The 13,548-nt window shown below is 38.3% G+C and overlaps 1 protein-coding gene across 1 annotated transcript; it reads right to left on the reverse strand.

Annotated features, from left to right (window-relative positions):
- Nucleotides 1-344: 344 nt before the first annotated feature.
- On the reverse strand, nucleotides 345-11,235 carry LOC127351626 (very-long-chain (3R)-3-hydroxyacyl-CoA dehydratase). Its single transcript, XM_051379334.1, has 11 exons — nucleotides 11,022-11,235; nucleotides 9,157-9,202; nucleotides 8,932-9,005; nucleotides 7,998-8,162; nucleotides 7,346-7,394; nucleotides 7,116-7,226; nucleotides 5,290-5,417; nucleotides 4,278-4,390; nucleotides 4,099-4,205; nucleotides 3,887-4,018; nucleotides 345-3,244 (listed from the first exon to the last, which is right to left on the reverse strand). The coding sequence occupies exons 1-11, from the start codon at nucleotides 11,124-11,126 to the stop codon at nucleotides 3,168-3,170; spliced, it is 1,107 nt and encodes a 368-aa protein (XP_051235294.1). The 5' UTR covers nucleotides 11,127-11,235; the 3' UTR covers nucleotides 345-3,167.
- Between the last annotated feature and the right edge of the window lie 2,313 nt (nucleotides 11,236-13,548).

The following is a 13,548-nucleotide window of genomic DNA, read 5'->3' on the forward strand; positions in this document are numbered from 1 at the left end:
AAACATGTTTTTTGACTTCACAACAGGAACTGGGGGGAAAAAAACACTCCAACCTCCAAAATAGGAACTCTGATGTTTATTTTTTGTCAGGAAACCATAATTGGGACTTTCAATCAAACATTAGAATGAATTTAGCTTCCTAACGACTTTCTGAAATGCAATAAATTGTCTGAATTAAAGCCATATGTCCTATGCACATCCTTCCTATAATGGACACCCTTACACAAATAAATCTGACACAAACCAATCAGAAGCAACAACAGTCAGTAAACAATTATAAAAACCAATAAAGAAAAAGGCTCAAAAGGTGAACAGATTGGTAAAGAAAGCAAAGAACAGGAGGCTCATCGGGACATTTCCTTTTATTCCACTGATGAATCTTTAAAGAAATGACTTCCTTTATTTCACTGTGTCAGAACTGTGGACACGAGATTGTGAATGTTCTCTGGAGACATCGCGGCTCCAAATTACACAAAACCATCACATCAAGTATTCATAAAACTCATAAAAGTTCAGAAAAGTTACAAATTAAAAACAGAAATGGTCAGAGTCAAAAATATTAGACAAATAAAACATTTAGGTTTAAAGCTGCAGTAAGTTTAAACAAATTAAAGCACAAACAATACTGAATATTTGATGCTTATATCGATAATTGAGAGTAAGAAACATAAATATGTAACATAAGCAATAATTTTTGATAAGTATCCCTCAAATTTGGTTCAATAAAAAGAATTGTGTCTAAGATATTTACTGAACAGGATGTTTTATAACTGAAAATGTGTTTAAAGTTCATTAAGGGACCAGTGGTGGAAGAAGTACTCAGATATTATACTGCAGAAATACTGTTTTGTGTATTTTAAATTTTACTTGAGTAAAAGTACAAAAGGATTAGCATCACAATATACTTAAAGTACCAAAGTTTAAGTACTAATTTTCCAAAACAATCTATATTATATTATATTATATTATATTATATAGTATATTATATTACTGTGTACATCACTTTAATATTGCAGCTGGTAAATGTGGGTCTATTTATTTATATATATTTGACATATATATTTATATTCTGCAGTACTTGAGTAAATGTACTTAGTTACTTAGTTTCCATGCCCTTTCCACATCAAGAACTGTGATAAAAGCCATAAAAACTGCCAAAAACAGTTTGGATCCATGAGCTGTATTTTTCAATCCCAACCACCAGAGGCGCCAAAGTTTAGCCTTTCGTTTTTATTGTGTTTTATACACAAACACACTTTAAAGCAACAAGCAAGAGAACTGAACTTTAGAGGTTCAAGCTGTCCAGTATGAGCAGAAAATGAACAAAAATTACAGAATTAATGAGCTAAAAACATTACACAAAGTTAAAAATATCCATTCCTGTCCTCACATGTTCTCCTACTCTGCTGTTTGCAGTTACACAACCACAGACCGGTGGCTGTTTATTGTTATTATCAGCACAGATTTAATGTTTCTAGTTGTTGGATGTTGATTTATGTTAAGATTTAAGGGAACTATTGTATTTTGTGTCTTTTTGGTTGTTTAGTGCTCAAGGTGCACCCAGGGATCAATAAAGTATATCTGTCTGTCTATCTATCCCCAATGAACGTCGTACAGACTGAAACTTCACGGGTCAAACATGTAGAAAAATACATCTCTGCCCTTCTTCAGAGACAAGAACGGGCTGCGAAGTTTGATATTAACCAACTTGAAATCTTTCCTGTCCTCTGTTTCATGTCTTTTAAAACAAGAATTCAGGGTCATAAACTTCATTAGGTTTTCACTCACAGTTTACGGCTCATCGTTTTGAGGCGTGTCATGTGTTTCACGGGACAAGAGTCGTGAGGTAAAAGCACAAACGTGTGTGTGTGTCGGTAGGATTGCGTGTTGTGTCAGAAGAGCGGTTATAAATATCTCCTTTTATAGTACTTTGCATGACTTTGTTAATATTCAAAGCAGTGAATGAGGCTTCTTCTGAAGGCTTCACCCAAGGCTCAGTGTTAGAAAAAAAAAACAGCTCTAAATTTAAAACCGACAGTTAAGAGCCGCAGTGTTTTCATGCAATGGCATTTAAAATATTTCCTCTATTGATTCAAGAAACCATAAAAAGTGGCATTTTAGCTTATAAACTTCCACTAGTGTAAAGTTTTTACATCACAACCGACTGAAGAATCTACAAGTTCAAAATCAACTTGCAGAGACTTGACACTGACGTGAGATTGCTGTGTTTTCTCCCAGTTGCAAAGCAGGAACAATTTAAGATCTCTCATGGTGTGTTTAAGTGCATTCAGATGTTTGAGAATTAAATCTTCTTTCAGACAATAAAACCCAGAAGAAAACAAGCAAACACATGAATTTTCGTGTCTCTCGTATCTAAAATAACGCAGAAAATTCTAAATTCTCACACAGTGAAGCATCCTTGAACACACCACAACAGAGAGAGTATCAAAAATGTATTGGCTTTAAATTGCATCAACACGTAACAACAATATAACGGTTAATAAACGTCGATTGTGATAAATCTGCGATTTGTAATTAGTGGATTAAAAGACCATAAACATGAACACGTGTTTTGAGATGAAGGTATTATTTCTGAACCAACACGGACCTTAATTTAATAAATAATGTGAAATATATAAAATGGTGGCTCTATTGCAGTGAGTTTCTACACAGAAATCGTTTACTGTGTTCATGAAGTAAACACTTCTCTCATGTCCCCAAACACGGAAATCAACAGAAAAATAAGCAAAAATATTTCAGAAATGATGAGAAATAACAAAACGTTTAAACAGTGACGGCACACACAGACAGAAATCATGATAAATATGGACACATTATTAGAGAATAAACATGGTTAGCAACTCAAACTCACAGTAGTAAAGCACTGGGTCGACCTGTACAGAGGGTTCAGGTGACGTCTGTTCAACAGTGAGTCGATGAGCTGGTACAGTAGCATTTACAGGATTTGGTCTGGAGAAGGTTAAAAGTTCACCCAGTGGAGGAATAAGGTGACCAGTACTCCAACAGGTGTGTGAGAGAGAGAGAGAGAGAGACAGAGTGAGTGTGTGTGTGTATGAGAAAAAGGCAATTAAAGGACAATAAAACAGCTGCATTATCTTTAAGTGGACGGGAGTTCAGGGGGTGTGCAAGATAAAGGCGCTGATCAGTTAGTGGACTTTCCTTTTCTTCAAGCGGTACCGTCTCCTCCTCTGCTTGTACAGGTGTCGGAAATTGATGAAGAGTCCTGCGGAGGAGAGCGAAGATCAGTCAGTATTAACGAGGCTCTGCTTTTAAAACCAACCAGGCATCAGCTTTTGGTTTGCAGAAACTTAGGTACAACTATTAAGTTATTACTATTACATAACTACTAAGTTAAGTAACTTAAAAATGCTTTATATTTTGAGAAATTAGGATACTATGTAGTTAGCTTTATCATATAAATTTTAAAATGTGTAGGAAATAATGTAAAAAAAAAAACACACTATAATGGTCTTTTAATGAAAATAATGACAAAAATATTCCTAAAAATACCTTTTTCCTTGATAAAAACCATCGTAAACAACCTACAAACACTTTTATTTAATGAAGAAAATTACTTTTTTAATATAAAACATTTCTTGTTGAACTTATTAAACTGTTGCACTAATAATTAGCTTTCATTAATACCAGTAACTGTTAACTGTTAATCTTAATGTTATCAAATGCAGCTGGTTTTTTAGTTGATAAATAAAGTGAGGCAGCAACAAACCAGCTGGGACAAACCATGAAAACAGGCCTGCCAGCTGTCAGAGTCATAAAAAACCATTAGCTGACTTCAAGGCCTGTGGGTGTGATGTTAGTAGAGGGTGAGACAGAGAGGATGGCGGTGTGTTCGTGGATGTCTCACCCAAGAACATGAGGACCAGGTAGAGCTGCAGAGTGAAGGAGAAGCTTAAAGAGTGTCCGAGCACGGCAGGGAGGGGGAGGCTGAACAGACGCGTCTCATCAAAGATCGGCAGGGACTGGATCACCGCCACCGCTGGAAAACGAAAACACAAGAGTCAGCAGTCAACACTCGACACGACCGCCAGCGAACATGTTCTCAGTTAGTGAGCTCACCTTCAGCCACAACCCCCAGCGGGTAGAGAGGGATCCACAGGCTGTATCTGAGCCACGTCAACAGCTTCCACTCTGTGCTGATGCAGGCCAGCATGTAGAAGGGATACCTGCAGAGGAGGGAGAGCTGGTGTAAGAACATGGTCACAGGAGAGGGGGGGGAGGGGGAATGTGAGCCTTACCTGAAGATCTCGATGGTGCTCCACAGGTAGAACACGAAGAAGACGACGGGTTTGTTCTGCATGTCCTCCAGGCTGCCGAAGATAACGAACAGAATGACGTTCCTGCCAGCCACCTGAAACATCACAGAGCAAAACTCAGATTATCCACGGCCGCTTGGAGGAAGATTTTATTCCTCCTATTTATTCTACTTTTACACAGAACTATTTCTATAATCGAGGCAATCTCCCCTGCACCAGCTGGGGTACCTCCTCCCTGATTGACTGAGGACTAAATATGGAGTCAGTAAAGCTGAATTTATACTATACTAATACATAAACAGGGTTCCCACTCTCTTTTTTCACAATGCTGGTCAGCGTTTATGGGACTCCTGGCTGCCCTCACCACTGCTGAGTTTCTGGGTGTGGCCTCAGCGGAGCATAAATGACAGTTCAAAGATGAACTGTTATTTATGCTCCGCTTAAAATAAAGTATTTTAAGTGTTAACAATTATTAACCACAACAACAAAAGTACATTTGATCATTAATTATTAACTGGACGCATATAGATGTGACCGTCTGCAGCATTTCCAAAATATAATTGATGCCTAAAGTTCGCTGCAAGCGGTGTGAACAGCTATTGACTGGTGTGGGAGCAGAAATAATAAATTCATTCCGCTTTGCATCTGGTGAACCCGCTTTGAATCGTCACACAGAGCAGTTTATCCTCCTGACAGTCGAGTTTCAAACACACCCAGGTTTATGTAATCTGAGAGGCTACAAAACTATTAAAAACATAGATAATTTCCAGGTTGTTTTGTCATTTAAATACATTTCCACGTGCTTCCATGACCGGAAAACGAGTTTCCAAGTGTGGGAATCCTGATTAACCTACATCATCCCTGTAGCTCTGCTGTAGGAGCTGACGAAAACCTCAAAAACATAACCACATATCGACACTACAGAGGCCACAGAGTGTTTTCATATTGTTGATATCACAATAAAATGAGTAGTGACTGTCTCCCTCTGTATTACCTGTATCATAGCAGGTAAAAATCCAGTCTTAACCAGACCCAACAAGGGATTAATGACCTCCAGCACGGCCATCATCTGGCAGAAATACATCATATCGGCCGTGGTGTGGAAGGTATCGTAGAACGAATCTGTGGTAGGGGCGAGAGAGAGAGAGAGAGAGAAAACAAACAGACATAATTAAAGAGCACGCTGCATGAGCCACTATCCATAATCCTCGTCATTTGCAAAACAAATCCCAGCTGTGTGGTCGTGTTCCTGTTTCTATTCAAATGAGCTCATCTGTGAAAAGCTCCTCACAAACAAAAACACAGACCTCCCTCGCTGCGTTCTCTGGACCTCCCGTTTGTTTTATTTCACTGCCCAGTGGTGCTAATTGAGTTGGTCTCTTTTCTGTTTTTGTGTTGCATAAACACTCACTCAAAAATTAATTATTTAGTCCATAAAATTCAAAAGCTATTAAGGAGTACAATTGTTTTAGTTTGATACCTGTTTTTTTATTATCTTTATTTAGTCCATCCCTCTACGGGCTGCCAATTCTGCTTTTTACTCAACTGTTTCACGTTGAGTGTCTTTGTTTTCACTTTTATCTACATTTGTGTGATGTACTGAATAAAGCACAAGAACAATGTAACTGACATTAAGGTGACTATAAATATAAACTCTGATAAATAGCCTATCTGCAAGCAGATTTTTATGTCATACTGCCTGAAAATCTGTCCTAAAACATGAAGTTTAAACACTTTGTAGGCTAAAGACTAAAACACACTTATGCTCCTTTTAAAGAAAAAGCTCAAAATGAAAACCATTGTGGACCTTATATAATATCTGCGAACATGGAGACATCCATAAAAAGTCACACAGGGAAAGAAAACATGAGCGCTCAGACGTTCAGACAGGTTGTTAACAAACCTGCAGGTCAGCCAGACTTATTTGGAAAAGCAAACAAATGTGAACAGTAAAATTATTACCGCTGTAAACATCCGTAAACGCCACCGTTCGCACGCAGACTTCCTGCTTCCACTTTAACCTGCCATATGTGAGTAGTTGTCTTCACGTTTAAACTGCTCATAAAGGGGTTTATATCAGAGCTGCAACGCTAGTCGATTCATTGATTAGTTGTCAAACATCACATTAATAGTTTGGAGTCATTTTTTTGATTCTGAAATGTGAATATTTTCAGGGTTTTTTTGTCCTCTATGACACTAAACTGACTGTCTTTGGGTTGTGGACAGAACAAGACATTTGAGGACGTCACTGTGGGAAACAGTGACCAAACAGTTTTCACCATTTTCTGAAACCAAACAACTAATCGATTAATTGAGAAAATGATCCACAGTTTAACTGACAATGAAGCCCTAGTTTAGTTAATCTGGCTAAATTGTCTGTTTATTTACAATCTGACTGTCTGGCCGTCATGTTTCTTTCCCTTTCGGACTTCATTGCGGCAGATTTCAGCTCTTAACTTAGTGAGTAAAATGCTACTATGGCTGATAGAAATGACCAAAATTATGAAAATAAAAAAAAAGCTGTAAAATTTCTACGGTTTGTGCAGCGAGACTGATCATAAACAGGTAAACAACTGACTGCACTCTGGGTCTAATGGTCCAAGCTTTACCTACAGGTTTACTTCAGTGATGACACTTTTTGGCAGTCGGAAAAATGCAGGTACTGTTTATTCAGAGCAAAGGAACTAGCTGTTAAACTGGTTGCACAAACTTTAATAAACCCTCCATTAATGCTGCAGATTGGAATATTTACTTCAGCCAGTCATAATTATTCTTTACACTCATCAGCTTCACTTCATCATCTGACAGTTTCCTACAAACCTTGACCGAGGATGAAGAGTCGGACAGTCATGTTGACGAAGATCCAGGAGAATCCCAGAAACTGCACCAGGTTGTACATGAACAAGTATCCTTTCTTCAGCCCGAGGTAGGCTGAGGAAACAGGAGAATTAAAATGAACGGTGAACGGGACGGTAAATGTCTAAGACAACGTTAATGACATCCAATTAGAAACGTTTCTGTTTGCAGGTGAAGAGCTCAGCTCGACTCACGGTCTTTACGAACTCTCGACTCCACACTTATCCTGTTTATCTTCTCCTCCTGAAAGAAATCATCTCATATGGTGAATATGAATGTATCATTAGATCCTAATTTCTTTTATTAAATAAATCAGAAAACAAACACAAACAAAAACAAGAATCTAAACTTATAACAGTGTTTTAACAAGCTTATATTTACTCAGTGAAAACAACTACACACAGAAAAGCAATGACAAACTTTATTGATCCCATGCAAGTATTCTTCTGGTTTCTAATCAGTAAAACCTAAGGTTGAGGAGGTTAATCAGATTTTATTGGATCATTTAGGAAAACTTCTAGCATTCCCATAACTGTTGCTATATTCTAGCGCAGTGGGAGGTGACTTTGTGAAGCCACAACATCCCAGTGAAGATGAGAACTGTCAAGCAGCTTAATTAAAATTACACCCAGACCACAACGAGCGATGCAAAGCTCTGTGGTCTCGGCCGACTCAACCTGGGGCTAATAACAAAGCTTCACACAGGCCCCGACAGCTGCACTACAACAACCAACCTGTTCGCACCCCACAAAGACTATGTGTAATGTAATCATCTGCCTTCACAACATATCAGACTAACAGCAGGTTGCAGTTAGAGGTCTTCACAGCGGGTTTATTTAGTATTACCTTAGCCTGAAGCTCCATCTCGGCGTCGGACTCGTCCAGCCAGCGGTCAAAGTCAGGAGCCAAAAACAGAGGCTTCTTCTCCTGCAGGGTCAGCCGGCCCCACCAGCGCTCCTCCTGCTTCTTGATCTTGATGTCCACCTGACGCTGGGTGGACTTATGGCTGATCTGCAAAACACAGCATTAGAATATGAAACTTAACTGAGACACACATAAGGCAATGACATAATGTGAGTAGCCTTCACACAAGATCATGTAAGAGCATGTTGATGGTCAGTAACATCACAAGTCTGCCAGTTCAAGCCTCCATGTTTTTTAATCACGTGTTGCACTCGTTCAATCAACGACTTAACACTTTATCATGCAGTCGTTTATGGATTCCAGCTGTGATATAAAACTGTGGATTTTTTTTAGGCAAGACAAAATAATATGAAATGTAAATGTTGTGTAAAAAGTTTAAAGCTATAATATGGAACATTTCTGCCTGAAAATGTCTTAAAAAACCCCAGAACTGATGAGTTGTAGTCTTACATTATCCCAAATGTTTCCAACAATGTTCAAACTCAGAGAATTCTGTCATTTTATTCTGCCAGAAGCTGTCATACACTGACTTTTTATCCAGTTATGAGCCACATTTTTACCATACGCTGGTCAGTTGTAACTATATTTTAACTGGATGAAGGATTTTAGTCATCGGGAGTCTGGACCTTAAGTTATGTTTAAGATTGTTTTGTCAGAATATGTTAACAACTACACAAACAATCCGGTTGGTCTTAAAATCTCTGGACGATAACAAGTGCGTCTAATAGTTAATACCAGACACTCAATCACAATCAATAACTGCATATTACAGTGAATGACACTGAAGCAAAACAGTTCATTTCCAGATAACCATCAATGTCAATAATTAGTCATTAATATATGGAAAGATCAATACCTCGGGTCTAACAGGTTCCAGGAACTCCAAACTGAACCTGTATTCATTATCTCCTTTAGCTCCGTGGCCCTGTGCTGTGGAACAATATTAAGATTAGATTTTCACATTAATATAAAGCTTTACTTTGTGTTTCATGTACTACTTGAGAACCATAACAGACACACATCACTTTGCACTGTAGCTGCTGTATAACATTATCTTTATGCACCAATGTAAAATACCAACCTCTGAACAGCAGTGTGTTGTTGTCTTGCAGGCTGATGTCGAGATTCTGAAAACAAAAAAAAACACAAATGCAGCCGTCACAACGGACAAAACTCTGAGGTAAGTATGTAAGTAAAGCTTTATTTAGAAATAAAATTAGGAATCTGGTCATATCCTATTTTTTCTTATAGTAAAACAAATTCCATGAAAAGACCAAAAGCAACTATACGTCTCTCAATGCTTCCTACTCTGCCTGTGTTCCTCCTGAAGACGTAAACCTTTACAAACATACATAAATATAAAGTCGGACACTGTAGCTTTTAGAAAATGTTACTCAAATAAGAGTAAATAGCACGTTTGATGGGGACTACTTTCAGTGGCGGATTAATACACATTTTGCTGCTCTAGCGTCAAATGGGGGTACTTACTGCCCCTAGGGGTACTTTGGAGTACTGCAGGGGCTTCATTATATTGTTTAAAAATGTTAATCTAAAGAATATCAATCATGCATAATTAGTAAAATAAAAGTTTGAACAGTCACATTCAGGATGATGTGGCCAGTTTATTAGGTACAGCTAGCTAACAGTAATGGAGTCTAATGAAGCCCTACAATAAGCTTTGGTTGAAGCTGTTTTGCAGAGTTTACTCAACTTCACAGGGACTTCCAGAGGCTGTAATGTGGTACTAATGAATCCTATTTGCATTACACGATTCAGTCTGCGCTCATTGATTTGAATTGGCCCAACATGACAGGTGTTTCCCCCGTCGGTTACCACGAAGCAATTCTCCTAAGAGGCTAAACAAGATCCAGAACAACCATTAAAAGTCATGCATATTTTATCAGGCATTTGTCTAACAGATGCAGGATGACGATGAAGGGAACCTGGAAATGTGAAGGAGGAGGAGGAGGAGGAGAAGCTGTATTTCATGTCACTAATGCAAACAAGCAGCCTGCTCGGTGAAGAGCTGAAGACAAATACTCTGAATACAAGTTCTGCTCGGCTGCTTGGACACTTTCCTGTGATAACTATATTTGTTTTAAGTGCGTAAAATCACAAGTGCTGGAGTTGATAAGAGTGCAGCGACAAAACAAAGAGGAAGTCCAACTGGAAGCTGTCATTTTCAGCTGCTGTTCTCCACTCATACAGATCATCAGTGGGGCAGTTAGTGTTGTTTTTCTAGGTTTAATAAACAATAAAAGGTCATCAATTCCTGTTAAATAATAATAATAATTTACCTTAATTTATACAGAACTTTTCAAAATAAAGTTACATAGAGCCTTACATGGCCGGAACCTGGATTTAAAGGCAGAAATAAGGTCTTAGAATTAAAATGATATAGAAGTTAATAAATAAAAGACCCCCCTCATAGTAAAACATATTGCAAAATTTAATTAATTACATTATGCTAAATAAAGCCAATAATAATAAAAGAAAATACATAAATTTAATAACATAATTTAAAACAATTACATTATGCTAAATAAAGCCAATAATAATAAAAGAAAATACACAATGGGGAATTAAATTGCTAGAATAAATAAAAGGGTTTTTAAAGAAAGATAAATAAATATATATATATACACAAATAGTGTTATTTAGGCAGCAAAAACACACAAAAATATACTTTCCACTCATGTGTTTCTCTTTCGGCCATTACAAATAATGGTTAGAGGTCAGTTCAACCAGTTTATACCAGAAATAAAACCCAGAGCAGCTCTCCAGCGTTACACCCTCCGCATTAAGAGGAATAAACACTCCGAGGCCCCTTTAATAATAAAACCACACACACACACACACATCATTATCTGTGTGTGGAAGCTGAAGGCTGAGGAAGCAACCCGGGTCGGATGTTGCTGTGGATCTGGACTCTGGACTCGAACCTACCTTGGCATCGCTCAGCTCCACCCGGAGGTAGATGTCTCGGTGCCGCTGAGCCCAGTAAACATGAGGAGTGAGGATCTGCATCGTCTCTGTGGGGCTGTCTGACATCGACCTGCCATACAAAGATATTACTCCCCCAACACACACACACACACACACACACACACACACACACGCACACACACAGTGGGTATCACACCAGACACTTCCGGGAGGAGGTCGCTCACACCGGACTTCACAATAAGATCCCTTGTTTCAAAGTAAAAGTCGTCAAAGTAGTTTGTTTTAAAGGGGCCAGTGTGAAAGGCAGGTTTTCATTAGTGTGTACTTACCTGAATATGCAGGAATTATTGTGTTTTTGTTACCTTAAATTGAGCCTTTTTCTATCCTTATCTTTATTTATTTATATTTTAAAATAGTACTTTATTTTTGTGGGATTTTTATGCACCAAGACAAATTCCTTTTAGATGTAAAAACCTATTTGGCAATAAACCCAATTCTGATTCTTTCTCCGGAGTCCGCCACGTTGAATCGCCATGCTACCAAACGTTTTGAGCAAGTTCACGACCCGTTCTCATTCCCAGGGCGTCAAATATAGACGCAAGTGGTGTTCAGTTAGTTGCAATCTGCAGCTTCACTGCTAGATGCCCACTAAATCCTTCAAACTGGCCCTTTAAGACATACAAATATTATATATAATATAATAATTATTTGTTTTTTTATGTGTGTTTTTTCTCTGCTGCAAAGTGTGAAATATTCAGAATGAATAAAAGTGTAACACTAGATAACAAACGTCCATTCTCAGGGTATAGTGCAGGGTTTAAGTTACCACATCACACTAGTATAAGTTGCATACGTTGGACTGTGGTTGATTTCCAGAATTATAGTTATAATGTCATAAAATCCAGGCCAGGAGCTACATGTCTCAGATATATAATATATTTAATAGATATAAGATGAACACAGAGAAACACTCTCATTCCCACAAATTAAGCAACATTAAAATGAAGGACAATAAACTATTAACTATTTCCTTTCCTTTTTTTTTTCAAACATTTCCTTAAGTATATCAAATATATCAACCTTTAAAATGTCTAACTCTAAAGTAAACAACCTCACATCTAATGTTCCTCCGAGGCCCCGCAGGTTTGGGTTGCTGTGTTCATCAATAGGGAACGGCTATTTTCCACTTCAACGTAATTACTTAAAATTGTCTCCAGTTTCATCTCCCTCCTCCTCCTCCTCCTCCTCCTCCTCCTCCTCCTCTTCATGCTAATCCTCCACCCAGCTCTAAGTTCCCACAGCAAGCCTTCACTAATGAGGTCCAATTCTCCAGAGCAGAATAAGACAGTGTGGATCCTTATTTCTGTTTATGGATTTCACTGATAATACTGACTTTGCTTTGGGTGAAATAATAAAATAAAGTAATTTTTTTGCCTAAATCATCTCCTCATGTACATCCTCAGTTGAACGTCTATGTCAAGAGTCTGATATTTGGTTCAGTGTTTTCTGAAAAACCTGAATGACATAGGCCATTATTTTAAGAGGGTGTCGATACAAAGAACATCATCTATATGTGTGTGTTACCTCCTAGATTCAGCCACAAGAGGGGAGTAAGAGACCGCCTTACAGCAGCTACACCCTGCGATCATTCCCTTTGTCATCCTGTAACTACACAGTGCCACTGTTTGATTAAAGGAAGCCATTTAAATCATCCTCATCCAGGTTAATGGAGATATTCAGTTAGTCTTTTGCACATTGTCACTTAACGTCTGGGAGTACGGATCGTTAACATCAGTAACAGAAACAGACTAAAGGGTCAGACAGCTACATAATTATGCATTTATTCCATCCACTCATGAAAACTGTGCCATCCTAGGAAATAAAATCAGACAAATCAGCTTGCAGAACACTTCTGAATGATGCACAGTGGAGGGATTTTAGTGGTAATAAGTGGGTTCACTCCGTATACCTGCACTATACTACAGGGCAGTTCAACTACTGGTATAATAATAATAATAATAATAATAACAAACATTTTTAAAGCCCTTCTCATACAGGGAATACAGCTCAAAGTGCAACACAGAAATTACATACACCAAGTGCTTCACGTGAAAAAGACAGAGAATGGATATGTAAAGGATAAAATGCTCTAATTAATGTAAAATAATAATAATAATAATAGTAAAAATAAGATGAGATTTAGTTTTGAGCGACGTCTCAGAAACAGTGACTTCATAAAAGCTGCACAGCCTGGTGTCTGCTGGGGAAAGCTTCAGGTTTTTGGGAGTCCAACACAGACGCCATCGTGAAGAAGACCGAGCAGATACTTCGTGCTCAGGAAGCTCAACGTGCCTCAGGAACCACTGATCCAGTTGTACACCTCCATCATTGAGTCTGTTCTCTGTTCATCCATCACAGTCTGACCACCAACAGGAACCGACTACAACCGACAGTCAGGACTACAGAGAGGATCATTAGCACCAACCTGGACCCCCCCTGCTCCAGAGTCAGGAAACAGGCATAAATT

Source organism: Dicentrarchus labrax, unplaced genomic scaffold (assembly GCF_905237075.1).
Source record: "Dicentrarchus labrax unplaced genomic scaffold, dlabrax2021, whole genome shotgun sequence".
Taxonomy (NCBI): Eukaryota; Metazoa; Chordata; class Actinopteri; family Moronidae; genus Dicentrarchus; species Dicentrarchus labrax.